This window comes from Micromys minutus, assembly GCF_963924665.1.
Source record: "Micromys minutus genome assembly, chromosome: 24".
Lineage (NCBI taxonomy): Eukaryota > Metazoa > Chordata > Mammalia > Rodentia > Muridae > Micromys > Micromys minutus.
Genome location: NC_137959.1, coordinates 28232274 through 28245813, shown reverse-complemented (window position 1 = coordinate 28245813; position 13540 = coordinate 28232274). Strand labels below are relative to the sequence as shown.

The window sequence follows — 13540 nt, the reverse complement described above, 5'->3', positions numbered from 1 at the left end:
CCTAAGATTGTCGTTGTATTTTCCTAAACATTCTGGCTACAGCAGGATGAACTGATGACTAGCTCCAAGGCACTAGTGGTGGGAGGCTCAGGCTCCCCGTGGTGTCCAATCGTGTTGTTCTGCCACCAGCCTGCCGCTGCAAGTTCCAGGCCCAGGCGCCCTGGAGTCCGCTTGGGCTCTGGACAGGAGCCAGCAACGGGAGCCATCACCGCAGTTGGCAGGAGGCCAGACGGCTCGTCCCCAGGAGCTCCCAGGCAGCTGGCGCTGTCGGTGTGCAAGGAAGGCTGAGACCCGCTACGGGTAGCCAGAGCCGTGCGAGGAGGAGTCTGTTACCTGCTGTGCGGTCAGCGGGAGCGGTAGAAGAGCCCTGTTCCCAACACTGATTAGTTCTTTCCCAGCCTGCTTGGAGTGTAGAGGTGTCGGAGAAAAAGGGGGCGCTGTTCCAGAAGCCAGAAGCCAGACTCTAGCCCCAAGTTGGGCTTCAGGGATGCCTGCGAGGACAGGCGGTGACTTTGTACCTGTAAAGAGTTCACCATTCCTGCAGGGTAGGCAAGCAAAGGTAAAGAGACGGGATCAAGAGATCTTGGGCAAGGTGTGCAGTCTGGGAAGGAGCTGGTGGAAGACGTCACCTTCTTGGGTGGATGAGGAGGGTAGGGAGCCAGCAGTCTACCTGGCTCCCTTCCAGATTTCTCCGTCGGTATTCTATGCTGAAACCCCAGGGGAGGTCGAAGGTCTTAGGGTTTCCCGGAATCTTTTATTATTCTGTCAGCCACAGCTTGCTTGAGTCTCAGCTCTGATTTATGGTCAGTGGTACTTCCTCTAATTTAGAGGATAAGCACCCCTCCTTAGGCCTGGACAAGCAGGCCTAAGGAGGCCTAAGGAGGGAGGTTGAAGGAGAAAATCAAGTTGGGTGTGGAGACTCATTCGAGTAATCCCCGCACCCTGGAGGCAGGAGGATTGTAAAGAGTTCAAGGCCAGATCCGGGTACCAAGTCAACTTGAACTACAATATGAGACCCTATCTAATAAATATCTAATGGATTATATATAATATATACATATTATATATGATATACACACACAGTCTTCAGCTTTGAAACGGAACAAAACTGCCAACAATATGGATGGATCTTATAGGCATTATGATTATGCTAGGCATGGAAGGACAAGAATCTGAGTCTCTTCTAACTCTAAGGTGCCCAGTGAGTCGAGTTCACAAAGACAGAAAGTGGAAGTCTGGGGAGCAGAGACATGGCTCAGCAGACCACGAAAGTGAGCACTTGCTGCTCCCCCAGAGGACTCACGTTCAGCTCCCAGTACCCCAGTCACAACCACGTGTAACTCCAGCTCCAGGAGATCTGACATCTTCCTCTGTCTTCCATGGACAGCCACATATGTGGCTGTCATATACACAGACACACACACATAGAGTAAAAAAATGAAACAATTTTTTTTTAAAGAAAGTGGGTGGCTACAGAGGTAGTTCAGTGGATAAAGGGGCTCGTTTCCAGGACTTAAAACTTTTGTTCGATTCCTGGAACCCACATGATGGAAGGAGAGAACGCTTGAAAGTTGTATTCTGATATTCACACAGGCACAGTAACATATGCAAGTGCACACACACACACACACACACACACACACACACGAGAGAGAGAGAGAGAGAGAGAGAGAGAGAGAGAGAGAGAGAAGAGGATGGAAGGGTAAGACCTAAAGGCTGTGAAAATGGGGTGGGTGTGGTGTTCTGATATCCACAGGGAGAGGGATGATACACTTGAGATAGAGAAGAAATGAGCCACGCTTTTTTTCTTTCTATTTTGTCATTGTTTTTGAGATGGGGTCATATGTCATCCAGGCTGGACTCAAACCCTGATTGGCTGAAGATGACCTTAACATCTCAGTTCTCCTTTCTCACATCCCAAACGCTGAGATCACAGGCATTCACCACCAGCTGGCACCAGCGATATACTCTGCAGTCCGAATGCCTTCGCTTCCGTCCCTCTAGCAAGCACAGCCCAGGAAGCAGCCAGCAGCAATGTTCTGTTACTCCGAGGGCTCAAACTGGGATCATATCCATGCCACCCAACTATTTTACACAGAGAGAAATCGAATCAAGTCAACACGCTTTTCCTCTCTCCTTTGTTTTTTTAATTGAGCACAATCCCTAGGTACAGACTTTGGGAGCACCCTGGGGGAGGTGAGTGTAAGATGGGTTGGGGGAGGGCGGTAACAGATCCCAAGCCATCAAAGCTTGTTATTGTATCACAAATGGATTGTCTCCGGCCTCAAGGCCAGCATAGGCAAGCAGGTTGAACAGAGCAGACGGCAGGGTACGATGGCAGGAAGTGGCAGCCGCGTGAACTTCCCATAAGAGAGGGCTGCAGATACATCATGAAGGATAAGAGGTCTTATAAAACAGAGAAGAGGTTGCTCCGAGTTGGGGGTGGGGCTAAGGTGGGGGCGGGCAGAGCACAGTGTGAGGAAACCTGCGTGGCCCCGTTTAGACAGTGAGACATAAAGTGTCATGGGATATCAGGCTAGACTGGTGGCACTAAGCCCCAAACGATGAGCAAGGGCTCCAGCTCCAGCCTGAAGGTAGTTGGGAGCATCTATCTACAGGTCCTGGATTGAGTGCAGAGGACTCTTGCCCTCAGATGTATCCAGGGCCAGTCTCCTGGATGCAGGATGGCAGGATAGCTCCCAATGGCTTGGTCACTCTCAGTACGGCGGGTGCTTCTAAGGTTTCTGAGGCTGGCGCAGCTGTCTCCAGAAGGCCATCTTCTCCTCCTTGAGCTTCACACCCACTCTCGTATTGAAGTCCAACTGCAGGTACTTTTCTTCCTTGTCAAAACGTGGCCAGTAGGGCAGCTTCCCGTCATTGGGGTCCCTGGGTCCCCCGGAAGTGGAAAGAGATTCTTGTCACTCATTCAGTTTGCCCTTTTTGCCCTCCTCCCTCATTTACCTTCACCGAGGAGCTGAGACCCAGGAGGGCTTTGTGGCAATGATACTTAAGATGTTTATATGAAAGAACAGGAGAGCTGAGTGTGATGTGAACACTCAAGGGTCCCAGCACTCAAGAGGTGAAGGCAGGAGAATTGTGACTTTGACGCCAGCACAGGGTACATAGCCAGGCCCAGGGAAGGAGGTGAGAGAAGTGATCTTCCAGGCAGCACAAGGCTAGGCAAGATCTGGGTGAGCTTAAGGAGGTGCAGAAAGAATGACATCACAGGAAACATTTTGTGGGTTTTTTTTCCTGCCAGGGTAAGGGATAAAACTTTACTCTGGGGGCATGATCAAGGGTTTTGAACAAGAGAATAACTCAGCTAGATGTCATTTCAGAACAGCTCCTCTAGTGTCACAGGACGATGGGGGGAGAGAAGGTAGAGGTAGGAAAATACACACAGGGAACCCAAAGCTCAGATCAAGTGCCACCTCCACTTGAGGCTATGTCTGCCACTCCAATAGGACCAGACTCCTCCTTGAGGCGCCCCAGAGGACAGCACGCATTGTTCCTGTTTGGAATCTTGCTTTCATAGGGTGGAGTAGGAGGACGTAGCACATAATCATGGCATCTTTGAACCCCAGCTCCCAGTACTAGGGTCAGATGCAGAGAATACTGGTGAGATGCCGGTCAAAGAGTGTGCATCTTGAGACAGAAGGGAAACATTTTAGGGGCATTTAGGATCCCATGACCGACAAGGAAAAAGAGAAGGGCCCAGGCTTGACTGCGTGGTTCCTGTAGGCTTATTGTTTATATGTGTAAAGGGTTAGACTCACCCAGTGTGAGCAAAGTTGGCCCAGTATTTCATCATCTGGAGGCTGAATTTCTTTTCCTCACCTTTGGATGAGCCTGGGGGGTCAGGGGAGGAAGAGGATGTGGTATTTTGAAAAGAGTAAGGGCGTGTGTGTGTGCCAACCTCCCATTCTGCATCTGAAAGTGCCCGCCACACTAGGGACTGAATAGTTCCCTGTGGTCTTCATACATGGTGGGGAGATTAGGAGTCAGGACCTTTGGAGAAAGGGCTTCCAAAGAGATAGGAAAGTTCATCTCCGTGGTCTGCCCCATCACTTCGAGGTTTGACAATGATGCCTGGAGGATGGTGCTCGAACTCGTACAGATAGACGGGGGAGCCAGCATCTGTGAATAAATGAAATGGGCTCGGACTGCAGGAAGTCTCTGCCCAAGCACTGCATCCACCGACATCAGGCAGGGATTCAGACTTAGAATCAAGGAGCAAATTAGAACCCTGCCTGCACTAGTCATCACTAAGTGACAGTGGGAAAGGCATGCAAACTTTCTGAGCTGCAGCTCCTCACCTGCAGAACTGGGGACACTAAAACCTAATTGGTAAGATTATGGCAAGGGTCATGTCAGTTTCCCTCTTATGAGTGTTCTGTTCAGGACACAGTATTTAAGGGCCTTCAATGGCTGTCCTCTCCAGCCTCACCCTTGTCATATCAGACTCATTTTCCTAAGCCCAGTCAGCCTGGCTTTTAAGTTGCTCTTAACCTGGGTACCGTCTCTGCCACCCCAGTTTTCTCCTCTAGGGAGGCTGAAGTTCAGCCTGTATTCCTAAGGGACAGCTCTTCCCTCTGGCTTCTACTGCCTTTTCTGTGGCCTCTTGGAGTCCTGTACTAGTTCAAAGTGTGGAGAAAGTGGGGGAAGAGCTGGTGTCCCTAGTTGGAAGGAGCTCAGCTGAAGAGTGTAGGGGAACAGCGTGGTTACTCTTAGGGACCCCATACCTCGGTGGTAGCGCGCGGCTTGGAGTGTGGAGTAGACGAAGGTGGCATCTCCAACTAGGTCTATCAGGTGGTTTTGGAACATCTTCCAGTCATGGTGACTGATAGCATCGCTCAAGTACTCTCTTGCCACCAGTGGGACCTGCTCCTTGGTGATATTCTGAGGCAGGATACAAGAATCACCCTGAGGCTTGGTGTAACAGCTGGGCCAGGGAGACTACACCATTTGCTTGTTCCCAGCCTCAGCTCCCCAGGACTTTTGGGAGTGGGATTTCTAGGAAAGTCTCTATCATGATTTATTCTTATCCCCACTTTTGCCTCCTATGATCCTAAGGATGCCCCAGAGACCTTGCCCATCATCAACCGTCTCATTCCATGTCAAAATCCTTTAGGATTCTCCAAGAATGATCCCATCTGTCTCAGGACCACCTGCACAGAGCAGGTCCTACATTTTAAAGGAAGTGTGTATATGTGGTGGGGGTGGGGGTGTATTCCTGTTTACCCCACCCATGGGACCTCTCACCAGCAAAATGTTGAAACTCCAGAGCAGTTTGGTAATGTAGTTTTTGTTCATCACACGCTGATTTAGCCGGAGCTTCATGAGCTGCTCAAAAGAGAAGGACCCAGGGGTCCTGGATCAGGTCTGAGGTCTTGCCTATTTACATGTAGAATTCTCAGACAAGACACTTCCCAAAAAAGGCCCACAATCCATCCTGTTTGCTGTCTGAAATTGCTACCGGGTTCTGAACTGAAGCAGAGCTGAGAGGGCCCATTCTGAGCTAGAGCATTTGCCCCGACCCAGAAAGCAAAGGAGGCCCCAAGGATGTATAGTTGTTTAGAGGTTCAGGGGTTGATTACCCCTCTTCTATCTTCCCCTATCATTCCTGGTCATCTCTCCCCCACAGTGAATGCAGATGACTTTTGCAGCCTTAGTGGGGCCACCAAGATCTGACTCTGGTACCCAAGCATTGCCCCAGGGGTATCCTCTGCAAACTCGCAGTGGTGAGCACCTGTCCTATCCACTTACAAAAGGCAAGGTCCACTCAAACTCCGCGCTGTTGACACCTAGAAGGTAGGGCACAGGTTTAACCTGCCCACGGGTCAGGAGCACTGCAGGGTCTTCTGGAAATACCACACCATCCACCACCGGGCTCAGGAACCACACGATCTGCAAGGCCAGGGGCATTTTTCCAGCTACTCACCCCACATGTTCTCTGAGGGTCTTTGTGATTTGGGTGCTCAGCTCAGCAGGTCTGTATCAGGAGCTGGTCTAGCTTAAGCCTTTTTGGTAAAAACCGAGATTGCCCATAATGATGCTTAGGAAGGTGAACAAGGAAGGGAAGGGACAAAGATAGACAGGACCTGGCTACTTAGACTTCAGATGCTTGCTCCAGCCATCTCCACACTTGATTATCTCTTAAAAATCTTTACGATATATCACTTCAGTGAGGCATGTATAATCCATTCCATTTAAAATGGAATTACACTCCCTTCATCATGTCTGGTCCCTTCCCTTGTTGCTACTACCTCCTAGGAAGGTGAGTAGTTAATTTATTTAAAGGGCTAATTGCCTCTCTCTGGTGGAACATCAATTTCACCAGGGAAGGGAATTTGGCCTGAATAGTTCCTCAAGTACCCAGAGGACCTGGCACACAGTAGGTATTTAATAAACACACAAATTGAAGACCACCGCTTACTCACGTCTTTTGGATCTTTACGGGAGTTAGCATGAAAGAATGTCTGTAAAGGAGAGAAAAAAAAAGAGTCAAGGGAAACTCCCCCAGTGTGTGCCAGAGACAGGTTCCCTGGGGAAGCATCGATGTGCAGCTATAGCATGCAGGCTGATAGGGAAGGCAACTGGAATGTTCTACCTACCATCTTCTTGGAAACATGCATCACCTCCTCTGCCGGTAGGGCCCTCAGGCATTCTACCATAATCTTTGTACTGTTGTGGTCACAGCCAGCCAGATGAGCAACCTTCTGTAGAAGAGAAGGGGTGTGCAGGAATGCCTCCATCCTTCTCCCCTCTTGCTGAGCTCTGGGAGAGGAGCAATGCTCACCTTGGCTGACCTCAGTGGATCGTGATTGATGAAGGCTTTCAGCACCGCAGTACCACTCTGAGAAATGGCTTGATGGAATAGACCCTGGGCTAGGGGTGACATTACCTGTAGGGATTAGAAGCAAAGTACCCATGAGATCCGTATAAAGGTCACTTGAGTTGTTTGGGGGAGCCTGCCTGACCATTTCTGAGCAGCCCTCGAGATCTTGGAGGGAGCCGTAGGTCATAGGCTAGAGCCTAGACTTAAGGCCAGCACCTTTCAGCCTCTGGCCTATGCAGGGCCTCTAGAGGTCCCAGAGTTGATTGGAGGATATGAGAGGTATGAATAAAAGGGTCTTTCTCTGCTACAGCTTACAAATTCTGGTTGGTGGGATCCCAATCCCCACAACTCCAATTACCCATGCTAACAACTCTCTTGAAGAATCAGATCTCTGTACAGCTCAGAATTTATGTGTCTCAAACCTGCTCTAGGCAATCTCAAACTGGGTAGAACTCTTCTTCTGATATTATCCACCCAGCTTGGGGACTGTCCCTCCCCTGCTCTCTGCCAGTCCGGAACATCTGTGAATCACACAGCAACCACCCCCCTGCTCTCCATCCCTCCTGCACTCATTGTCTCTTAAACCCTGCTCCTCACCTCCTAGCTGGTCTTCAAGTCCAGCCACGTCCCTACCTCTTTCTAGTTCAGCTCCTTGCAGAAGACTGAGAGCCCTTCTAACCTACATTTAATCTTATCATTTCCTGGCTTAAAAGCTGTCCCTGTTCTCAGGAGGATGGCTGCAAGCCACACATTTGAGGCCAACCTTGTCTTCATAGCAAATTCTGGGCCAGCTTGGTCTAAATACCAAGTCTGGGGCCGGCTGGGGCAGCCAAGTGGGACAGTGATAACGAACAACAAAATAGTTCTTTGCATCAATGTCTTTGTCTGCAAGATTATTTATTTATTTGGTTAATTAATTGGTTAGTTTTGGACAGGGAGGGCCTTGCTGTGTAGCTCAGCCAGATACAGAGTCTTGTGTTGTCCATCCTGGTTTCAGATTTACTATGTAGCTGAGGCTACTCTTGAATCTCTCATCCCCCTCAAGTTTTTTTTTTTTTAATAAGTCCTTTTTATTTTTTAATGTGTATTGGTGTTCTGTTCGTGTAAGGGTGTCAAATCCCTTGGAACTGGAGTTACAGACAGTTGCTGTGTGGTTGGGAATTGAACCAGGGTCCTCTGAAAGAGCAGCCAGTGTGCTCTTAACCTCCGAGCCATCTCCCCAACCTCCCCACCTCCAAGTTTTAAGACCACCATACTTACCTCTGTTTTTTAAAAAAATTTGGATTAGGGAAAATTAAATAAAATGATACACACACAGTATATAGAAGAATACCTGTCAGGCTGGAGAGATGGCTCAGTGGTTAACAGCACTGACTGCTCTTCCAGAGGTCCTGAGTTCAAATCCCAGCAATCACATGGTGGCTCACAACTATCTGTAATTAGAGCTAATGCCCTCTTCTGGTGTGTCTGAAGACAGCTACAGTGTACTCATATATATAAATAAATAAATCTTTAAAAAAAAAGAAGATACCTGTCACATAGAAAGCGCTCAGGTTTGAACCTAATTTCAACTGTGGCTTTTGAGGCCGTGCTTGATACGATAACTCAGGTCATCGGCCTTGTCAGCAAGCACTTTTACTTACTGAGCCATCTTTGCAATGACCTCTGTGGGTGCTATTCTTGAAGAGAAAGCATCCTTGACAATGTGCAGCTACCCCCTTGGTGGGAATGCTGTCCTGGGCTAGGGGCAAGAATCTGTGGACCCACATGTCTGTGAACATACAGGTCTGCACATGTGTCTGTGCAGTGTGGGAACATGTTGGCCAATGTCTCTGCTGGTCCAATGGAAATCGCGCTCACCAGTCCTGAGACGCTCATAGCTCCTGCCGACTGGCCAAATAGTGTTACACTGTCCGGGTCTCCACCAAAGGCTTCGATGTTCTCCTGCACCCACCGCAGAGCAGCTATCTGATCCAGCAGCCCCCAGTTCCCGCGGGCATGGCTGTTGCCCGTGCTAGGCACACGAGATTCATGGTCAGACTTCCAAACTTCGATGGTCAGGATTCAGAGAGCTGCCAATTCGCCCAACCTAAGGCTTCCTTAGACTAGCTCCATTGAGATGGTATCCAGCACCCATTGGTTCCTTCCACAGTGCCGGGCTCGACTCACGCCTCCCTCTTCACTCGGTCCCGCCCACGGGCCACGCCCCTTCCGTCAGTGCGCGCCTTCTGCGCCCGGGACAGGTAGGTAGAAAGATGAAGGCCCCGCCCCTGGTCCAAGGCCCACCTGAAGAAGCCCAGGATGCCCAGCCTGTACTGCAGAAACACCAGCACCACTTTCCCACGGGCCGCCAACTCTGAGCCTTCATAGGTGGAAGCGGAACCGACGAGAAAGGCACCTCCAGGGAACCAAACCATCACCTAGGCAAGAGAGAGGTCGCCTAAGCCTGAGCTGGGCGGTAGTGGGGTAGAGGGAGTTCAGCAGGTAATAGAAAACGGAGTACTCACCGGCAGCAGAGGGTCCCCAGGCGCGAGCACTGGGGCGTACACATTCAGGTAGAGGCAGTCCTCACTGAAATGCAACCACTCATACTGTTTCCGCGTGTTTAAGTACATGGATGTTACCTGCCCCCAGGATTCCTGAAGGCACCTGTGGGCACGCAATGAATTTGGATTGATAATGAAGAGGATGATTTCAACCCCCGGGGTTAGCAGTGAGCCTGAGACAAAAGCCTGGCAGGCTCTGCTCACCTGTGCATGTCTCTGGGACGTTTGTTGTTGTTTCTTTCTTTCCTTTTTCTTTCTTTCTTTCTTTCTTTCTTTCTTTCTTTCTTTCTCTCTCTCTCTCTCTCTCTCTCTCTCTCTCTACCTACCTACCTACCTACCTACTTATCTATCTATCTATCTATCTATCTATCTATCTATCTATCTATCTATCTATCTATCTATCTATCTATCTATACCAGTGGTCAGGTTCAGGACTGTGAGGCAGGCAGGGCTCCCCAGGGTCCGTCCTTCCTTCTACCATGGGTCTTGTCATTACCCCTTAGCCCGGATAGTCTTTGTTAGAGACTGAAGAAGTGAAGGCCCTGGGTACCTCTCTGTCTTCATGTCCCACCCTCCCGAACTGTTATTTCCCACGCAGGCCGAGGAACTCTAGACCATATTTTCCCACTCCAAACACAGGGCCGCTGTCCTGCCAAGACTATCAAATCTATGATCACACAGCCTCAAGCTCTTCTCAGTCCTTCAGGTTGTTCTCATTACTCCGGAGGACACTGATAAAAGTGATTAAAAAACAAAGCAAAACACAACTCAGAGGAGACCACGACACCGCCCTTCTTAAAACCCTCCCTGTGGGGCACAGTGGTCGACACCTGTAATTAAGAGTATTCTGGGCTGTGTCGTAGGTTCCAGGACAGTCTGAGCTATAGCGAAGAGCTACCTCCCCCAGACCCGTGTCCTTGGATCCCCACTGCCCTCAGAGAAAATATATCCAGCCTCCCTCAGTCCGACTTAGCTCCTCCCCTTTCTATCTCACCAGCCACCTTTGTTCCTGATAGGCATGGCTGCTCGCCTGCGATTTCCAAACCCTTGTGTCTCCGTGTCTTCTGCCAAAGGCTTTCTTTCTTGCCCAGCGCACTCCCACGTCCGTTTCAAGCCAGCCCTAGTTCATATTTTCCCACTCCAAGCATAGGTCCGCTCAAATGGTACCCCCTCGGATGGGCACTCGCTCTGTGTCCTACAAACCTTTCTCCACTCTTGACTGCAGTGCCGGTTGAAATTATTTCAGCTCATTGTTTTTCTCCTGGGTGATTCATCCACTCCTGGAAAGCAGGATGGCAGTGTGCCCTAGCACCCAGCAAGGGCGATATTTGGACTTTAGGGGTATTTCAAGAGTGTGCTCTGTGGCTAATTCTCCACTCCCCACTGCTGGCCTAACCCCTGGAATGGTTATTCTCATATGTCTGGGGCGGGCCTTACTTGACTGAGTGCAGGGACACCTGTCTGCCTGTTATCCCCGCTAGTTCCCCTGCCCAGCCTACCCTCCCTCTTTCCCATCTCCTTCCCACAACACTTCAATCTGCCTCATCCCAACCAATTGTCTCCCACCCACCTTTGCCAGCAGCGCTCTTAGCTCTCTTTCTACATTGAGTATGTGTGTGCTGGTGCATGCGTGTAGGCTCAGTGTACACATACAGAGGTCAGAGAGAAAGTTCTGGTGTCGTTCCTCACAGAGGCCATCTATCTTTTTTTTTTTTTTTTTTTTTTTTTTTTTTTTTTTTAAAAGACAGGGTCTCTCAATTACTTGGATATTGCTGAGTAGATGAGTGTGGCTAGCCAGTGAGCCCTAGGGACCCTCTTGCTTCTGTCTCTCCAGTACTGGTACTCTAAATTCTTGCCATGGCTCTTGGCTTTTTATGTGGGTTCTGGGGCTTAAACTCAGGACCCCATACTTGTAACACAAGTGTCACTTACTAAGCCCATCTTCCCAGCCCCCAGGATAAACTTCAATCTATTGTCTTCCTTCGACCTCACCTGGCCTCTTCACAGGTCACCAGCAAGCAGCACATCTGTCTGTCTGTCTGTCTATATATCTTCCTCCCTCCCTCCCTCCCTCCCTTCCTTCCTTCTTTCCTCTATTTCTAGACAGGGTCTTCTGTAACACAAGATGGCTTTGAACTTACCATGTAGCTGAGGTTGACCATGAACTCTTAACCCTCTTGCCTCAGCCTCCCAAGTGCTGGCATAACAGGCAGATGCCACTGTACCTGGCTCCATAGCCCTGTCTTTGATCTTTGCTTGGCTTCCTTCTGCTCTGAAAATGTGTAGTGCTGGGATCTGTAGTCCTTGGGCATGCTAGGAAGGCCTCTGCTTCTAGCCAATACTTCTGTTTCCATGTTTGACTTCTTTCTCTCCTTTTTCTAATTTCAGAGTGACATTTATTTACTTGGCTGTGTACATGCACATGCCACGGTACATGTATGGAGATCAAAGGAAACTTTTGGGAGTCACTTCTTTCTTTTACCCTGTAGGTTCTTGGAATGAAACTCAGGTCATCAAGCATGGTGGCAAGAACCTTCATATGTTGAGCTATCTTGTTGGCCCTCTACTTTTTTTTTTTTTTGAAAAAAAATGTGTGTATGTGTGTGTGCATGTTTATATGCATGCTTGTGCATATATATGAACGTGTGTGCAAATGTGTGAATATGCATGCGGATGGCGGAGGTCAACCTTTGATGTCATCCTCAGAAGGACAATCTACCTCCTTTGAAACAGAGTCTCCCATTGCCTTCATCAGTGAGGCTAGACTGGCTGGTTAGTGAGCTTCAGGGATGCTCCTGCCTCCACTTCCCCAGTACCAGGATTATAAGTGCACGCCACCACGCACTTTTGTGGTTTCTGGGGATCAAACTCACTCGGTAGCCTGAGCTTCCCTGAAAGTTAGTATGTAGAACAGGAAGGCCCATAAGGAAGAGAACAATCATTCCTGGCTTTCCTTTTCTCTTTTCTTTAAGTTTCTGTCTTAAATAGCCCAGGGTGCCCTCAACCTTGCTGTGTAGACAAGACTGGCCTTGATCTCTGATCTTCCTGCCTCAGCCTCCTAATTACTGAGACTACCAGTGTGTGCTATGCGTGGTAGCCAAATTAAATTTTTATTTGCCCAAACCTACTCTTGCCCTTGACTTGGGAAATGATAATCTTATTCTCTTGAGCAAAATGTTGTCATCATATTAAATTATTTTTTCCATCATAAGGCTCACATCCAGCTCTCCAAAAAAATTATCAACTTTATTTGGAAACAAATTTAGAATCCAATTGCTTCCTTCCAGGTTCCCTGTAGAAGCACCCTTTCTGTATAGCCTTTTTCCCTCAATTGCTGCCCTACAGAATGGTCTAAGTAACCCACAGATTCTTACTCTTGACTTTCTAAGATCCTTGTTCTGACAGTTTATATCGAGTTTCAAATGCCTAACAGCCAAATGCATATACAATGGGCACCCTCACTTCCAAACCCTGACCTTCAACTTTTAAACAATGGATACCCATGTTCTGATGACAGGGATTCTAAATAGTAACTAGAGAATGATCAGATTGTCTGGGGCTTGAGTATATGTATACAATATATATAATATGCATAAAATAATATATAATTTATTATATTGCAACATATAATATAATACATAATATACAACACATAACATATAACATATTGTATATAGTATATGGTATATGGCATATAGTATATAGTACTATACATATATATACAAGCCTAAATATATATTGTTTGAAATTGAGCCTGTACCTCTCCCATGGCTGACTTAGAGCAAAACCACCCTTGGTATCTAGTTGATCATGTCCCAGCAGTGAAATTTTTCCTAAAAATAGGCATCGAAGTGGGAGTTATAGAACTTTTTTCTTTTTTAAATATCAGTTGACACTCAGATTCTAAATCCTGTGCTTTTACCCGCTGATGCTGAACATTGTTAATGATTGCCACACAATGTTCAGTAGTCTGAACAAACAGTAAATATATTTGTTTTGGCGAAACTGCCAAGCCTCGGGCTTCAAGGGCAGTTCTTGTTCAAGTCTTGCTATGTGAAGGCTGCAAGCGGCAACAAAACACTAGAACGTCCAAGAGGAAACGACCCTTGTAGTTCTCATCTTGGAGTGCCCTCTGCAGGGAGTGACTGGTAGTGCC

At 48.3% G+C, this 13540-nt stretch overlaps 1 protein-coding gene across 1 annotated transcript in view; it reads right to left on the bottom strand.

Moving 5' to 3' along the window:
- Positions 1-2735: 2735 nt before the first annotated feature.
- The window catches only part of CES4A (carboxylesterase 4A), a gene marked incomplete at its 3' end in the record, with an annotated part of 16820 nt that continues 6015 nt past the window's right edge, over positions 2736-13540 (bottom strand). The window contains 12 exon segments of the mRNA XM_080937360.1: positions 2736-2886; positions 3777-3849; positions 4009-4137; positions 4743-4899; positions 5263-5343; positions 5767-5907; positions 6441-6479; positions 6615-6719; positions 6800-6904; positions 8699-8852; positions 9125-9258; positions 9346-9487. Of these exon segments, the coding sequence (XP_080793486.1) occupies positions 2736-2886; positions 3777-3849; positions 4009-4137; positions 4743-4899; positions 5263-5343; positions 5767-5907; positions 6441-6479; positions 6615-6719; positions 6800-6904; positions 8699-8852; positions 9125-9258; positions 9346-9487 (1411 nt within the window).